This window comes from Pteropus medius, unplaced genomic scaffold (genome assembly GCF_902729225.1).
Source record: "Pteropus medius unplaced genomic scaffold, Ma_sr-lr_union100, whole genome shotgun sequence".
Taxonomy (NCBI): domain Eukaryota; kingdom Metazoa; phylum Chordata; class Mammalia; order Chiroptera; family Pteropodidae; genus Pteropus; species Pteropus medius.
Window position 1 is genome coordinate 5483563 of NW_024349803.1, and position 18522 is coordinate 5502084.

At 37.8% G+C, this 18522-nt stretch overlaps 1 protein-coding gene across 2 annotated transcripts in view; it reads right to left on the bottom strand.

The window, feature by feature from the left end:
* The window catches only part of CPNE4 (copine 4), a 412001-nt gene that overhangs the window by 96837 nt on the left and 296642 nt on the right, over nucleotides 1-18522 (bottom strand). For both annotated transcript variants that reach the window (XM_039837137.1, XM_039837136.1), the window contains 2 exons: nucleotides 16065-16148; nucleotides 13035-13124 (listed from right to left, as the gene is read on the bottom strand). In XM_039837137.1, coding sequence (XP_039693071.1) covers nucleotides 13035-13124; nucleotides 16065-16148 — 174 coding nt within the window. The remainder of the gene's footprint in view (nucleotides 1-13034; nucleotides 13125-16064; nucleotides 16149-18522) is intronic.

The following is an 18522-nucleotide window of genomic DNA, read 5'->3' on the forward strand; positions in this document are numbered from 1 at the left end:
CTCAGAGGTCTGGGGTCTAGAGATCAGCTTTAATGAGTTCACAAAGCCCTAGAATTGCACACATTTCAAATATCCTATTAACTTAATCAGACTTTCCAAAGGGTCTTTATGTCAAACTGCTAACCATAGCGGAATCTCACAAAACTCCTCACATGCCCTTGCCTTGATTTTTTCACGCTCGCCAAGTAATGTTCTAATTGCTAATTCTGCTTCATAAGTTTTCAGATACCAAGAAAGGGGAATTTTGTATGGAACATGAAAATAATAATTTTTGTAACGTAATATATTGACCCCTCCCCTCCCCCCTTCCCCAACTTATGCATCTACCTCTTATGTGAGTCAATTTTTCCAGGTGCCATCAAGTCTGGGTGATTGGACAAAGCTGAGTTCCTGTATAAGCAAAGAAGATGGAGACCACAGCAGGTGAAAAGGGATCCTGGCTGGAGCAGAACAGCCTGAATAGCCTCTGTCATCAACATGAGGAGGCATTTCTAACTTGTTTATCTCTAACTCTATCGGTGGAGGCTGGGGAGATGATCATTCTAGCTTTCTGCTCCTTATTGGGATGGCCCCAGAGCACCTGTGTTCCTCTGCAACGACTTAAAGGTCACAGGAAGGAAGATAATTCATATGCTTTCAGGGAACAAATAATTCATTTCTTATGAGATCAGTCAACCTGCTCTCCCCTGACATTAATTTCATGTGCTCCCACAGACAAAACCCTGGCCTTCTCCAACCCTTTTTGGGAAGTCTGAACATTCGGCAGACAGCTGGGATCTCACGAGCACCATCTTTGTGAGGAGAGGCTGACATCTCCTCCAGTTCCTGAGAAGGAGAGGCTGGAGGACTGCTCAGCCATAAACCTCAGAAAAGGTTATTTTTCTTGGCCCCCAGGACTCTCTTTTTATAAAAACTGTCTTTCCTCTGAAGAGATAGCTCTCTTAATGTTTTATCTGGTAATTCTATTAAAAAGACTTTCTAAAAAAAAAATGCCCAGAGTGGCTGCAGATTGCAGTACTTAAAAAAACAAACAAACAAAAAAACAAACAAAAAAAAACCCTTCCTGGTTCATGTTTAAAATGTGGGAGAGTAGCTGAATGTCCTGCAGAAACTGATTCAGAGCAAAGGCCTCTTGGGATGTCAACCCAGTCTGTGAAAACCTTCCAATTGACAAGTCCAGGTTTAAAAACAGTATTTCCAAAGCACAAAAATAAAAATTGAGATCTTGAGGCAACTTTTTCAGCTTCAGTGTCAACAAAGTGGTGAAATGAATGGTGAAGTGACTTAAATAAATAAAAAAATAATAATAATAACTAAGAGCAACCAGCACACGCCATTATTCGGTGAGAGTGCCATCAGCTGAAATTATGCCACAGAGCTGCATCAGAGGATTCTGAGACTTTCTGCTTAGAGTAGTCCTTCCCTTCACCTTTGAGCAACTTTGTCCAGCTTCCAGATCTTCTCAAGCATCTTCCCAGTAGCTGGTTGGCTATCTTATTTTTCAGTGCAGAAGCAGGTATAGATGGGTTAAATAATATGAGAAAACCACTTCTCACCATGGCAACTGCAATTTATTGAGATGGATGTAACCTCTACTGGGGAAATGTCCACCTAAGATGACAAGAGGGATGTCACCAGGGAACTGATTAGTGTCTATTTGGTACTCTTATGAGGTTGAGAATTTCAAAGTATTTTCCAAAGGTGATTTCTTCAAAAACATTTTCTGAGTCAAAGACAGCGTGACCACAGACAATTTTCTCAAAAAATAGTTTGGCCAGATTGTGTCACTTCTTTTATGCTCTTTACTCATACTAGTGCAAGAAAGACCCTCCCCTCTACCCCTACGAAGGTTTCTGAGAGGGAGGAATTTTGAGTCATAAAGCCCTTAAGAGCTGCCATACTCTCATCCCAGATTGCTGAGAGAGTAAAAGCCATTTTAGGTAAGGTATGCCAGGTGTGGGCAGGCATCAAACACTGCTGAGTAAAGTAATGTCATGTAGTTGTTTCACAAGGGGCAAGTTCAAATCATGTTAACAGGAAGATTCTTTTTTTAAACACATTTTTAAATTGTGGTGACAGATATGTAACATAAAATCTACCATTTTAAGTTTATAGCTCTGGGTCATTAAACACATTCACATTGTTGTGCAGTTATACCACCATCCATCTTCCCCACTAAAACTTCATGTTAATTAAACACTGACTTGCAAGATTCTTTTTTTTTAATATAAGATCAGATTGTATGGTTCCTGAAAAAAACAGAAAACAAAAAAACAGCATTTGCTTTGGCAAAGTGTATTCTCTTCTTAGACATTGAGGAAATCAGACCTGATTCTCACTGATAAAAAATTATCTTGGTGTTGAAGTACCTTTTGTTGATCTCATTTGTTAAAGATTCGTTCCATCTGCTCTGGAGTCATTAAAGACTGGGTAGAGGAGGGTTCCCATTAGGAGCAGAGGCTTGGCACGTGAAGGGGTACAATTTTCTCCTTGGATGGTGTTTGTTGGAGTAAAAAGGATGGGAAACCAGCATGGAAGGACTGAAAATAGGAAGGAAGCTTGAAGAGAATGAGAGGTTGGGAAAGAACTGCTCTGGCTACACCTGGGAAATGGCTGCTCTCTTGGACGACAGAGATGTAGAATATTTTCATCATCACAGAACGTCTTATTGGACAATGCTGGTATATAGTTTAGGTTCCAGAATCAGATAGACTTGATTCTGGCTATGTCACTTGTAGTCTATGAATTTAATCAAGTTATTTCTCCATTCTGAGCCTCAGTTTTCTCATCTGCAAAATGGGGATAACGAGAGTGTCTCCCCACATGCCTTGTTTATGGAATTGTAACTTGGTGAATGCACTATGGAAAACAATATGAAAGTTCCTCAAAAAATTACAAATAGAACTACCATATGACCTAGCAATCCCACTCTGAGTATTTACCCAAAGAAATTCAAAACACTAATTCAAAAAGATATATGTAGTCCTGTGTTCATTGCAACATTATTTACGATAGCCAAGATATGGAAGCAATCTAAATGCCCATCAATAGATGAATGGATAAAGAATATGTGGTACATATATACAATGGAATATTACTCAGCCATGAAAAAGAGTGAACTCTTGCCATTTGTGACAACATATATGGGATATTCTGCTAAATGAAATGAGTCAGACAGAGAAAAAACAAATACCATGTGATTTCACTTATATGTGGAATCTAAAAAACAAAATAAATGAACAAACAAAACAGAAACGAACTCACAGATACAGAGAACAAATTGATGGTTGCCAGATAGGAGGAGGTTTGAGGGCTGAGTGAAAAGGGAGAAGAGATTAAGAAGTACAAATTACCAGTTACAAAAACAGTCATAGAATGTAAAGTAGAGGTTAGAGAATATAGTAAATGATATTGTAATAACTATGTATGGTGTCAAATGGGTATTAGACTTAATGGAGTGATCACTTCATATATTATATAAATATCTAATCACTATGTTGTACACCTGAAACTAATATAATATTGTATGTCAACCATAATTGAAAAAAAAGTGTCTCCCTATGGAAGAGCCAGGTAGGTGGTCACCAAAAATCTGTTTTCTTTTCTTTTTAGGCATCCAGCTAGCCCATATTTCCCAGCCTCTCTTGCAGTTCATTCTGGCCATACGACTGAGTTTTAATCATTATAGGAATATAGGCAGCAAAGCCAAGTGCTGTTTTCAGCTAAAACTTCTAGAGAGAGCTCTCTCTATATTTTTGACTCTTCCGCCTGCTGGATGCAAATAACGATGAGGCCCTAAGTATGGATAAGCCACAAGATAGAAGCAAACGGGTTCTTGAATCACTGCATGAAAGAGAGGCAGATACTGTTTAGAAAGTTTCCCCTTTGATTGTTATGTGAGTGAGAAATAAACTTATATTGCATGGGGCTCTTTTTTACTGCAGCATTGTTTAACCCTAGATAATTATAGGATTGAATGAGATAATTTAAGCAGTGTCCAGCACAGTACCTGGTAGCTGGTGAATGTTTAGTAAATGTTAGCTGTCTTAATAGTTAAGAGCAAGGACTATAGAGAATGAGAAACCTGAGTTTAAACTAAGGCTGTGCTACTTAGCTGTGTAATCTTCAGCAATTCACTTAAACACAGAGTCTTGAATTCCTCATCTGTAAAAAAGGGAATAATATTAATGAAAAGAAAAAAATTATTAAAATTAAGAGGACATGTGTTTTCTTTTTCTCATTCAGAAACCTCTATTCCTGCATGATTGAACACAGTTTAAGCTGGTTATTGCTTTTCCATGCTGCAGTACTGATTACAGATCTTAGCAGAGGCGGCCTACTGGGCTCACAGATGCCATCTAGTTAAATGGAGTTAAGAATTCCTGTGTCACGACTGATCCAATATAGAGATACCTCTATGAGTCTGCAATTCTCTCGTAATTGCAGGACATTTAGGCTGAGTGAACTATCGACAGGCAGAAAATCAGCAGCCCATGAGTCCAGAAGGCCATAAAGAAAGCACTTGAACTTAAACAGATCTCAAGAATATTTAACAGGACCATGAACCACACAAGTTTTTTTTTTTTTCTTTCAATTTTAAGGTAGGTAGAGAGGGAAGTGAACTTGCTTTCAACTGCCTGAGGTCAGGTTCTTTATTACAGGTGTTTCCAACAATACTGAATATACTTAGCAATGGACCCCTCAATTCCAACTTCCTGTGTTTTGTACCAAGAATCAGGAAATGTTGGTGTAACCAATGGAGTATCTAATGATTAAAGCCCCTTCTACAGGTTTGGGAAAATTATGGGTCTGAATTTGGGCCACTGTCAAGGACTGAGATCTGGGCTTTGGAACTAGTATGTGGTTTCTTCCATTCCATGCAGTAAGAGCTAGAAGATTTGTTAGAGAAAATCAGGATTAAAGAGAAAGAAAACAAGTATGCCAACTAGGTCCAAAGCAGCAGAAACTAAATAAGAGACACTCAAGGGTTCAAGAGTTAGAGTCACATGGGGTAAGGAATAAAAGGGGAAAGGTCCAAGGGAAAATCCAAGAACACACTCCAATAGTCAAATTTATTTGGCAGTTGTGTGTCAGTGTGGCTCAAAGGGTCCAAAGCTAAGACAGTGAATTTGTGGAGAAAATACAATTTTAATTTAAGATGGCCTGGTTGCACGTGAGAAGGGAGGACATGAACAACTGGATGTAACCCAAACACAAATGCTAATGATTTATATATTTATATATATATATATATACTTAGCTTTGCAGTAAGATGGCAGAAAAATACTGAACTACAGAAGAAAGGCACCAGCAAGTCGGCTAGGTTTGGACAATCGGTAGGAAGACAGCGTTTCTCAATGTGTGCTTGACAAATGGCCTGCTCCAAAATTGCTTAAGAAAGTTGTTAAAATGAAGATTCCAAGACCACTATAGTCTGAGATTCTAAATCAGTAGAGCTCTTTTCTGATTGGTCAGGAATCCAACTTTGGGGGTATCAAAAGGGAGCTCATGAATATGGCTATTTTAAATCAATTAGGTTTGGCTGCAGAAGAGGGAGGGCACAAAAAGTGAGCAAGATGAATTGTGAGTGAAAATATTATTCGTTGGTTTCTTTAGACTTGTACCTCTCACCCTTTTATGGTCTTCTGGATCTTATCACTTCTACTTTGACTTCGGGGACCTGCTTTTCCTTCTCTTCTGCTACTTCCTTCTGCTTGTTTATGTCTTGCTTGTGGTATTCCACAACCTCAGTTAATAACCTGGGCTTCTCCCCTGAATAAGTCATGGGGGCAGGCTGGTAAAGAACTAACTGGTCCCCATCACCTTAGATCCCTCTTCAAGGTAACTAGCTAGCCTCTATCAGTCATACTCAGAGGATGCCTGTAAAACCCCATGGGGAAAATCTCCAAGTTACCTGAGTTCTGGTATGGCATTTTCCCATACTCCCAGGCACAATTAGGGTGTTAATAAATGCTTGCTGATAGTGCCTTCTTACTCTTTTCTTTGAAACTACAATCTGGGAGAATCTATTCTGAATACTAGCATTGCCTGCCTCCTAAAGAATATGTACTAGGCATTAATAATGTGTTGAACAAATTAAAAGAAGTAATTGATACCATATTTCATAGACTCTAAGAGGCATACATTTATTATTAACCACTCATTGACAAAAAAGCATTGCGTTATATTTTATTTGAGAACAATTTTTGCTTAGTGGTATGTTAAGTAGTAATAGATTCTCAGACTTTATGAAATATGTTACGAATAAATAAGTTTTGTTTCTATTAAATATCAGAATGATGATAAACATTCTGGTTGGGTCAGAGTAAAGGGATATGCTTTATCAGGATGATTTATTTTCTAATAAATACAACTAAATAGAGGCAGCACAATTCAATAACAAGCATTAAATTTGGCATTTGACTGCATGGGGTTTTGAGCCTCAGTTTCTTCATCTATATGGAACTTGCCTCACAGCATGGTTAGGAATAAATCAAATTGTGATTTTGTTAAAGACTATCATGCCTTAAAAATTATGGACAATTTCATAAAATAGCTAATATTAAATATGTATTTCATTATATAATTAATAACTATAACCCTAAATCCATTCAAGAAATAGTCTAATGTGTTTTACCTGGTTCAGATGACATTTCAGCATGTTGTAGTGTTCTCTCTTGGATAATCATAACAAATAAGAATCCTCTCTGAGTGCTACCACAGGTATTTAAGGTTCAGTAGATGTGGCTGAGAAAGCTCTAAGCCTCTGATACCTTCAGAATTACCTTAAAAATTAAGCTTCGTCAGAATTAATGGGAAAACCCTATAGGATTTTCCACTACTGTGATGAATAAGACATGATGCCCTTTATCTTCACTACTATTTAACATTGTATGGGTCCATACAATTAAGGAAGAGAAATAACTAGAGCCATTAGTTAAGTAAGTAGGAGAAAAACTATCTCTCTTTTCAGATAATATAATTATATATCTGGAAAACTCCAACAAATTAACAGAAAGTTACTATAGACAATAATAGAACTTAATAAAATAGAAATTTAAGAAAACACAATTCAGTAGCTTTTATGTATACAAACAATAGTCAGTTAGAAGGTATAATGAAGACCCCATTTATAATAGTGTTGGGGGGGTGAGGAAGAGAGAGAGAAGGAAGAAAGCAGGGAAGGAGGGAAGAGAAGAAACTAGTCATCTACTTAAAAATAAACATTCTAAACCTATAAGAGCACATTAAGCACTCTGGCAAAACACAAAAGGAGACTTGAATGAATGGAAATACATGCCATGTTCTGGGATGGAAAGACTCGATATTAAAAGAGATTTCCTTTGCTATCTCGATAAAAATATCATTGAGTTTTTTTGTTTGTTTGTTGGGTACTAGTTGCTTATAAAGCTAAATGGAAAGAACAAACAAGCAAAATATTCAAGAAAGCCCTTAAAAAGACAAGGAATACAGAAGTAGGAGGGGCTAGCTGTATCAGATATTAAAACATATTGAAAAATGATTACCTATAAGGGAAGAGAGTAAAAAGCAGAAGAGACAGGGATGAGACCTAAACTTTTCTGAAATACCTGGTTTTGTAGCTCTGACTTTAGAATCATGTAAACATTTTATATAATTATAAAAAAATTTTAAATTTGTAAAAATAAATCTTAAAAAATGAAAGCAAAATGAAACAAATAACCCAATAATTTTATGGGGTAGAGGTCTAACTACAGAGAAGAATTACTTCAAGACTTTAAAATATGACTCAGCATCCATAGAGAGACATAACTTATGAAGAAAAAGAATGTCAAGATTCGTGAATTTCAAAAAAAAAAAAAAAAAAATTCATACCAGAAAGTAAGAAAGCTATTAAATGCTATTAGGTGTCTATCAAAAAACTCAAGAGCCAACTTGAAGGGGTTTTCATTGGTTCAACATGAAACAATTCAAGTTTTCAAAGGAACAATAATAACTGAAATAGATTGAAACACTCGAGTATGTTAAAAAAATCCATGAATTCTTAATATTACTGAGGGACCTCACTAGTCATCTATGCAGAATATTAGAGAAGTAACTTGTTCTTTTGAAAATTGGTAAAAAGGGGAAAAAGGAAGACTAAAACATATCCCTGCCTTTTGTGTACAAATCATACCTCAGGGAACCAAATAGTTTGTTAAAGAAAGTCTTTCTTTACAGAACTCCAATAAATAATGAAAAATGATAGGATTAGAAAAATATCATTTTGGAAACCCTAATGAAATAATGAATCTAGGCAGTATTCCTTAGTGACTGTTAATACCATAAGACAGCACCATCACTTAGAAATCACTCTTGCTAGAAAACAGACCTTGAAGTTCAAGTTCCAAGTAGCTGTTGTGAAAACAGAATATGACAAATGCTACAGAACAAACCAATTTGGTTTCTTCAATAAGTAAATTACAAGAAAAAAAAGGAGAGGAAACTAATAGAATAAAAGACTTCAGAGACATTTCAGTCAAATGTAATGCTTGGACCTTGTTTAGATCTTAATTTGAAAAGAAAAAAAACCTAAACTTTTTAGTAAATTAGACAATTAGTCACATATGAATACTGGCAGAATATTTGATTAGTAGGAATCTTAGTTAATTTTCTTAGATATGATAGTGGGTTTGTGGTTATGTTTATAGAAAGATTCTCTATCCTTTAGAGATACATACTGAAGGATTTTCGGATAAAATGACAGGGCCATGTCATGACTTTTGTTGGCCCTAGGTACTTTTGCCTTCATGGGCTGCCTACTGCTATAACAGATTTTGGGAGATCCTAGAAATGTCATTGTTTTCTAATGTGAGAAAAAAATAAAACATTTTATTTAATCATACAAGTTCATTTTTTTCTTCTGATTTGGGAAGGAAACATTTTTGTAGGCTCTTAAAAATATCGTGGACCTGGTATTATGCTTGCTGGGCCTAAGAGATGAGTTCACCCTGATCTAGAATTTGCTTCTAGAATTTGATCTAGAATTTGGGTGTTAGGGAGTGTGGGTAAAACAAAATTAATAACTGTTAATAAGTTAACAATTGTTGAAGCTGTGTGATGGGTATGGAGGGTATCATATCATCTTTCTACTTTTATGTATGTTTATAATTTCCATAATAAATAAGTTAAAACATCGATTTCTGAAAAAGACTTATTTGAATGTTATTTTAGCTTTTCTAGAAAGGAGGAATGTGAAATAAATAGAGAAGCAAAAGAAAAAAAATGATTATTTGAGCTTGGTATTTATGTAGACCTTGAATAAATGAGAACTAAAGATATCAAGCCTCTTTTGGACAAAGACCTAATTATTTTTACAATTTTTCTAAGACTGAAAATCTAAACTGACAAAGGGTTTTTTAAATCTGAAATTTAAAAATTCATTTTCTAATTATTTTTGGCGGTGGGGAGAATGACACCCATATGGACAGAAATGCTGCCTGCCAATATGGTGCTGTTTTATTTAAGAGAAAGCTGGCTAAGGACAGTATTATGAGGATTTCAAGTGGCCTTTTTGGCACAATAATTGATACAAATAAAGGAAGTATATTCTGCCTTTCAGAAAAGATACATTTGGTTATTGTGAGCAGGTGAGTGACAATATTGGGTTTGTGACCTACTAAACTTCAGAATACCTGTGTAAGTGACCCTCCCCCATCCCCCACCTCACACTAAGGCCCTGCTAACCTCTTAGTACCTCTCTCACTCCTTTTTCCATTCACTCTAGAAACAGTTGCTGAGTATCTACTCTGTGCCAAGCAAGCACGGTGCTAGACACCTGGATACAGAACAAACTGAAACATAGTTCTCTCCCTGAAGGAGCAAAGGGGAAAGAACAAGTCATCTCCTGGAGGAAGAGAGATGTAAACAGCTATTTTCAAAACAAGTTGAGAATGATTTTAATGGGGTAGGAGTAGAGGGCTAGAGGGCACCCCACAGATGCTAAAGAAATCAGGGAAGGTTTTCTGGAGGTGGAAGGAGATTTAAGAGGCCGGAAAGAAAGTAGACCGTGCCAAGAAAAGCAGAACAATGAGGAAGGCATCGCAGGCACAGAGAAAGGCATGCGCAAAGCCGTGAAGGCTAGGGAGAGTGCAGGACAGGTTTGGTGCTGGGCAGAGAAAAGGTGGTAGAGGGGAGACTAGATGGTGAAAAGTGGCATGTGGCACTATGTTGTGGAAGAGTTGTAATGAAGTAGCAAATGTCTGTATGAGGGGTTCTCAAAGTGTGGGCCAGAACCAGCAGCATCAGCATCATCTGAGAACTGGTTAGAATACAGATTCTCAGGTCCACCCCAGACCTACTGAATCAGAAATTCTGGGGGTAAGTCCCAGCAATCTGGCTTAACCAGCCTTCAAAGTGATTCTGATGTATTGGTCTAAATGATTGTACCTTCCAGGAAATGTTTAGTAATATCCGAATACACTTTTGGCTGTAAGACTCATAATAGTGGAGTAATACCAGCATTTAGCAGCCTGGGATGCTGCTAAACATCCTCTAGCAGTGGTCCCCAACCTTTTTGGCACCAGAGACCGGTGCTCCTATGAGAATCTAATGCCTGATGATCTGAGGTGGAGCTGAGGTGATGATGCTAGTGCTGGGGAGTGGCTGCAAATACCGATGAAGCTTCCCTCGCTCTCCCAGTGCTCACCTCCTGCTGTGTCGCTTGATTCTTAATAGGCTGTGGTCTGGTACTAGTTTGTGGCCTGGGGGTTGGAGACCCTCGTCCTATAGTGCACAGGGCAGTGCCCTTCCCCACCTTCCAACAAAATCTAAATGTCAATAGTGCATCTATTGAGAAATCCTGATCTTCTGTGCTTTCTCTTCTTCCGTTCCCTTCCCTTCCCTTCCCTCTTCCCTCTCCTCTCCTCTCTCTCCTTTCCTTCCCCTCCCCTCTTCTCTCTTCTCTCTTTTCTCTTCTCTTTTCCTTCCTTCTTTCCTCCCTCCTTCCATCCTTCCTTTCTTTCTCTTTTCCTATCATCTATCTATCTATCTATCTATCTATCTATCTATCTATCTATCTATCTATCTATCTATCATCATCATCATCATCTATCATCTATCTCCTTTACTCCTGCTTGTTTCTCTACAGACAGCAGAATATTTAAAAGACCACAGAGTGTTCCTTTTCTGCCTTTTAAATTTATTCAGTTATAGATAACCCCCTTTTTATCCAATTGATAGCTCCCTATGGCTAAATCGATCTATGGTTATTGGAGGCATTATTTTATTTCTGCCCAAAAGATTTATTTATCTGACTATAAGTAGGATGGTGCTGCTCAGAGTATAGATGACAATCACCACCTAATACCTCTTGGCCATTCTGCATATGAATTTACACATAAAGGCCCAAATTTGAGTCCCTATTTTGGCATAAAAGACAGCTCCAATGAAGGTTGAGGCTTGAAATATTTTCGCTCTCACAGAAGACATAGGGTCAACTTTGAGTTGCTCCTCTAGAACATGGAAGTAAGCATGTCCACTGAGAGTACAACCACTAAGTCCATGCAGAATGGTTTTAAGCAAAGATAATATAACATGAAGTCATGTTAAAGAGGATGGGACTAACCAATCAGATAGGATTCTAATCTGATTGATAATACTGACGAATCAATTATATCCATTAGAAGATTTGTAGGAAAAAAGAATGAGGAAAATGTAAACTTAAAAGACAAACATTGGCAGTATCCATCTAACTCCAAGGGATCAGGTGCCCTAAAAGACCAACATGAATGTTTAGCCTTCCTAATGAACATATATTCCCATTGTGGAGGCAGATGTCCCAAGCTTTTAGAGTCTAAAGCCATTAACTATCCTTATTATTCAGCATCCCTGGCTCTGCTCTCAGGCCGTCACAGCAACCTTCTGACATTGTCTGCCCTATGGTTTCCCCACAGAATGAAAATGCCCTGGTGAAGCTGATGAGAATGTTAAGTCTGCTTGATAGTCACGTTTCTCACTGAACATGAATCCATAGATTTTGTAGTTTATAGGCCTTAGTCTCTCTTGAATTTACTGAGTCATCCTGAGTTGGTAGAATCAATTCTGGGACATTGACAACATGGAGGTTCTGGAATTCCAAGGTAGAGAGAGGTCCAGACCATGGCTATAGGGGAAGCCTCCTGGATTTTGCTTCTGGCATTCAGCCTGTCATCTTTCTTTAGTCTCCTGACTCTTGCAATATGTCTTCTTTTCTTTTTTCTACATTTCCATGATATCAAAAAGCAACTGTGGGAGATTGAAAAAATTGGCCAATACTTTGCAGCTCCTCACACCAAGAGGTGGAATCTACTTCTTATTTCCTCACCCCTTGAATTTAGGATGGTCATTTGACTTGCTTTGGCCAATAGAATGTGGAGGAAGTGACCTTGTCTGAGTTCTGAGACTAGACCTCAAGAGACCTTATAGCTTCTGTTCTTGCTCTTTTCGATCCCTAAGATTGCTATGTGTATAAGGCCAACCTAGCCTGCTGGATGATGAGAGACGAATGACCCAACCACCCCAGTCATTCTGGATGACAGCCAGCTAAACCCCAGAAGCAGAGCCCCCCTGCTTATATGTAGCTGACTGCAAATGTCTGAGGGAGTCAAGCAACATCAACAGAAGAACCTCCCAGATGAGCTCAACTTGCCAAAGCACAAACTCTTAAGCTAAATAAATGGTTATTGTTTTAAACTACTAAATTTTGGAGTAGCTCGTTATGCAACAATAGATAACTGATACAGCGATATTTGTATTTTTAATAACTCCTAATTATACCCTAAAATTATTGCCACAGTTTGTTTCAGAGAAACTATAAGATTTGCCTCCTGACACAACACGATTGGGATTTATCTTGGGCTATCTCATGAGCTTCAGTGGCTCTAGTGGAAGAAATAGCCCCTCCTTTTCCATCAAGATGCTAAGGGATTTGGTTAAATAGTACAGAAAATCTTAGGTTTGCCAACATTTACCTGAGGAGAAAGAAGAGGGTTAAATACATAAAAATTGCATTTCTCAGACATAGATAGATTTCTGACCTTCAGCCGGCGGTCTGGATCTCCACTGCATAGAGAATTTACTGATACTTTGAATGATTTCCAGGCCGGGCTTAGGTTATTCATCACAACCTGAGAAAATAAAGAGAGGAGTGGTGGGTGGGGGAGGAAATGCCTGACATTTTCACTTTTCAACATAAAAACTGCTTGAGAAGCATTGTGGCACTTATGAAAAGAACAATTGTCTGGAATAGGTGACTTAAAGAAAACTTGGAGTAGTAAATCTTTTAAGGGTACCCACTAAGTGGGTCATTACGGGCAGAACTCCTGTGATCACTGGCCTGGCTATTGTTTCATGAAAAATGACAATAATATTGTCCAATATGTAGATACTGGGAATGACCCCCTCATATATAAATAGGGGTTGCAAATAATGAAATGGGGCTGCTTCTGGCCTCTGATAAAGGAGCCCCAGTTCTCTAGGACTGTCAGTCCTATGGCATAAATTCTCTTCTATTGAGGTCAGCATAGGCAAAGATAATTATTGGTGTGTGGGGGGTGTGGCAGGACAATTCTATTGCTAAGGAATTGTATGGTCTTTGGTAACTTGTGACTTTGAGTTAGATTGCAACTCAAAAGAGAAATTTCTAGAAGAAAAATCCCAAGAGCATACTTATAATAGCTATCCTAGGAAGACAGACAGGGCAGATCTTCAGTGTTATAAACTAAGTCTGTAATATAGCGAAACCCTTTTAAAAGAAGCTTACTAATCATAAAATTGCCTAAATCTTGCCTGAGTCCATATGAGTCAAGTTGTATCCTATGATATGAATCATATCACTATGATATGAATAATTCAATTTGGTTTAGAATGTATAAATGTCTGTTCTGAGCCTAGGATTACACCGTATACTTTAGGGCAGGAGTTTCTAAAGTGTGATTCCTGAATCAGCAGGAGCTGCATCACCTAGGAACTTGTTAAAAATGCAAGTTTCTAGATTTAACCTAGACCTATTGATAGAAACTCTGGAGGCGGCCTCCCCTGCAGTTGATTCTGATGCATGAAATTTGAGAACCACTGCTCTAGAGCACATACAAATGAACTTAAATGCAATTGTTATATTGATTTTTTATGAAGTTTTTGGTTAGCAGAAGTCTTAACACTGTAAAAACAATGAATTCTGAATCTAAATAAAATAATTATTTTATAAGAGAGTCTCTCTTCTGCTGGATTCCTTAATACAAATATGAATTATCAACTATATCATGGGCTCATTATTAAATTTCTCTTAATGCATTAAAGTAGGAAAATAATGTTCCTGTGTGACTTTGTCTTGTGCTCTGATATCCCAGGTAAGATCCAAGTGGTAATAAGAAGAAAAGTTAGATAAAATTGTTTGGGTTCATTTAAATTTCTCACCTTTACATAAAAGTACTATGAAGTGAAGATTTTATTGTAACAGTTTTGAAATACTCCATAGTAGATCAAAATTTCAACTAAAACTTCCTCTGAAATTTTAGTGTATGTGTGTGCATGTGTGTCTGTGTGCAAGTGCATGTGCTTCCCCCAAAACAACAATATTGCCTGGTATTTATTTTGTACCTCTGGAGTAAGAAAGAGGAAAATCGATGTTTTGTTGCTTGACTTTAGAAAAATTTACAGTCACATTTCTTGTGAGACTCCAGGAGCCCCTCAAGAATGGGGTATGGAGGGAAGTTCAAGAGATTCTTGGGAATAGGAGAATTTATCAATATCAATAATGAGAAGAGAAATGGTTCCAGGAGCAAAAGAGAGGAGGATCTTACGAGAGAAGTCCAACCAAATGCCATTCAACTACTTTCTCCTTGCACAATAAAGCCTCTATCATCGACTAGAGCAAAAGTATAAGTGGATAACACTTCTGATTCTCCCTAAAGTTTATTTACTTCTCCTGAAAAAAGTTTGTTCCACCAGAGGAATCACACTGTACTATAATATGTAGTAGACCTATTACCTATACTCAACTTTATTCATTTATTCATTCTTTTATTAAACACATTTCATTAAATGCCAACTATGCCGTAGATAATATCCAAGACTTTTTGATTCTTATTTATTTTAAATATGACATGAAATATTCCCCTAATGCTACCTGCATCTCTGTTATATCAGGAAAATGAAACTGAATTTCCAGTGTGGGTTGGTGGGAACAGGGAACCCCCACTATTATCCAACAAATGTTAAAAGGGTTCCTTCTTCCTTTACCCTACAACTAGTAAGCACAACAGAGTCTTTTCTCAGCTCTAAGTCATTCATCAAAATCACCCCACTTCCTCCTTATCAACGTACTTCTCCCCATAGAATCTCTTCTGGACTGGCTTATAAATAAAATAAAATAAAAAGTAATATTGGGGTTGGTTGTTGGATGTGTGTGCAGTAGTGGGTAGTGGGGGTTGGGATAATGAGGGATAAGGTTTGGAGTCACACGGAGAAAGAGGAGAAAGGGTGAGAGGCAGATGCAGCTATATGAAGTGGCTGCTAAGACAAGGCAACTGTTCATATGATAGGCTTGACGTCGGTCCAGTATGTGAAATGTCCCTGGGGAGGCAGATTGGCTTCCCAAATGACAGTGAAGCTCAGGGCCAAACAAACTCAATTCAAACTTCGGCTCCACCCCTTACTAACCATGAAAACTGGAAAAATGACTTGACCTCCCCAAAGTTCAGTTTATTCCACTGTAAAATAGGGGTAATCATATTCGTGTGTAGGAATTGTTATGAGAAGTAGATAAAATAATGCATATAAAATCATTTAGTACAATGCTTGGCGCCTAGTTGCTCTCATTAAATGTTATCTAGTGCTCATATTTTTATTATTAACAAGTCGCTGGCTGTCTGTATTGAAGGTCAATAATGGAAAATATGGGTGAGAAAGAGTCTTCTCTTCTAATATCTAAATTGAGAATAAAGAGTCCTCTTGAAAATAGTGAAGACTCCATGTCTGAGTGCATAGAAACAGATATTAAGAAATTTAAGGGGTTTCTCAAAACAGGCCAGTTTATCATCTTAGGAGGTGAAGATGACTCTTCTCACCTCAGTTCGGTGCACGAGCTGCTGAGTTGCATCATCATTCATGCGAAAAATTTCCAGAAATGGGTCAGATTTACTGAAGAAATCCTAAAAAAGATAAACAAAAATGAGTTGTTTTGCTTCCTCCACACAAACATATCTGATCCAATCCTGGATCAAATATCCCTGGATTTGACTCTTCCCTGCTTTATTCTTCATCCCTGTGATGTACCTTGGCTAGAATGAGTGACGTCTCAGCTCCAAGTCCTGTGAGAAGTAAGTACTTGGTTGAAACTCGAAGTATTCGTCAAAGATCAATTCAAATGCCACTTATTTGATAAATAATGTATCTACTGTCTTAAACATGTTAATTATAGTTATTGTAAAGCCCATATCTGTTGTCTACAATATCTGGATCATCCACGGGTCTGTTTCTATATTTCTTGGTTCTGCCTCTTGGTATGCTTGTTAATTTTTGATTAAATATTAGACACTGTGTAAAAAAAGAGTATAAAAGCTTTAGATGAGTCTTTAGCTTCTGGCAAATAGTTAAAATGGGGGCAGTCACCTGAATCCAATTAGTTAGGACTGAGCTATTTAGAAGTTGGTTTCTTCAAAAGTCTTCAAAGGCCCAATCTATGTCTGATTCCTTTACTCCTCCGATATAGTCCTTAAAGGGCTCCAACTAAAAGAATGTTTATGAGGGCTATTCATGCTTGACAAGCCTGTAGTACTAATTTTTATTTGCGAGACTCTCAAAGGCTCTGTTTATCTCCATAATCTCTTGGCTCTAACTTTTTCTTCATTTTCCCTTTATGCTGCTATTTGCTCATTAGTGAATGCCTTGAGAGGATAAGTCACTCAGGCACTGGACTACTTCCCTTCTCTGAAGCACCTACAAATCTTCGGCTCCAGATCTCCCAAAAGAATTTCAGTTTTGCTTCCCCAGGTCCATGTGACTACCAAAACCTCTGCTCAGTTTCCCTATTTCTTAGTAGCTATTATCTGCTAGGCTTCTCAGCTTCTTTATCCATGGTGTTTTATGAATCGGCCTTGAGGAACTGCCCTAAATGTAAAATCTGCCTTGAATGTCTGATTCACCTCAATGGATTTTTTTTTCTCAATTTCTTGGCTCTTTAAGTCTTGATTGCCTTAGGACCCTCAAACAGATGTCACTTGTATCTTATCCAGTGTTTATAGTTGTTTTCAGTGGGAGAATAATGTAAAACAAACAGGTACTTTATTACCGGAAGCAGAGCTATCCATATCCTTCTTTTAAACTTGTTTTTACTCCAATAGATTATAAACTCTCAGAGAGGAGGAAATATGTCTTATTTTCCTTTATATGTCTACCATTTCCTCAGCATGTTCCATAGTGTCTAGCTTTTAGTGGTACATGGTATTTATTGAATGTATGAATCAACACATAAATAAATCAATGAATGACATGAACATCTGTATAGGAAGCTACCTGAGCAGTAACTTTAGTTATCACAGTCTTATTATATATTTCAGCACGTGATTCTTCCCTCCTCCCAGAAATCTAGACTTCAGCAAAGCATAATAAAGCCTATAGACACCTGTCTTCAGCTTAACAAAAATATTCTCTGGGTATATACTCATCATGGAACTCTTGTGCTGATGTTAGGATATAAAGAATAAAACCTCTTCTCAGCCCTCCAAAGACCCATGTAGTTTGATGGTAAGACAAGAACCCAAACATATCCCAGGGCTAAGTATGAATGAATGAATATATAACAGAAAATGAATGTATGACAGGGAAGGTGATGGATTTTGACTGAGAAATATGCTTGTGGGGAGGACATTTCTAGGAAGGAAACAGACTGAGAGAAGGTAGGAAGAACAAATAGAGGGGCACACCAAGGAGCTTAATTCCACTGTGGCCTGAGGATGTGTAGGGGAGGAGTTTGAGACAAGTGAGCAAAGCTAGCTTCGTGATGTGAAGGGCCTTAAATGCTCATCCGAAATCTTGCACTTGCCTTGAGAGGCGGTATGAAGCCACTGAAGGCTTTTGAGCAGAGAAGTATTGCAATTGGCTCTTTAGTGAAGAGTGTTAGCTTAGAAACTTTGTAGAATACCTTAGAAAGAAACAAAATGGGAAATGGAATAACTATCTTCCCCTTGGCTGTCTTTTCCACCCAACCAGGAACTAAACACCATGCTCCACAACACCCAGAGTCTGGAAAATAACTTTCTGCTCCATTTCTGAAGGTGCCTGATTACCACAGCCTTAATCTTGTCAAGAATCCACAGTGGCTAGTTTCATTCATAAGTCTGCCCTGCAAACCTGGCCTCCCCACCAAAGTGGACCCTGTTTTCCTCCTAGACACACTTCTTGATGACTCTCACCTCTACACATTTACTCCCAACATTCACCCCTCAAGTCTATTTCAATTTCAACACTACTCATAAAAAACTAGAAGCTACTTCTCCCCTCCCTTCCCTAACAGATGTCGGTCAC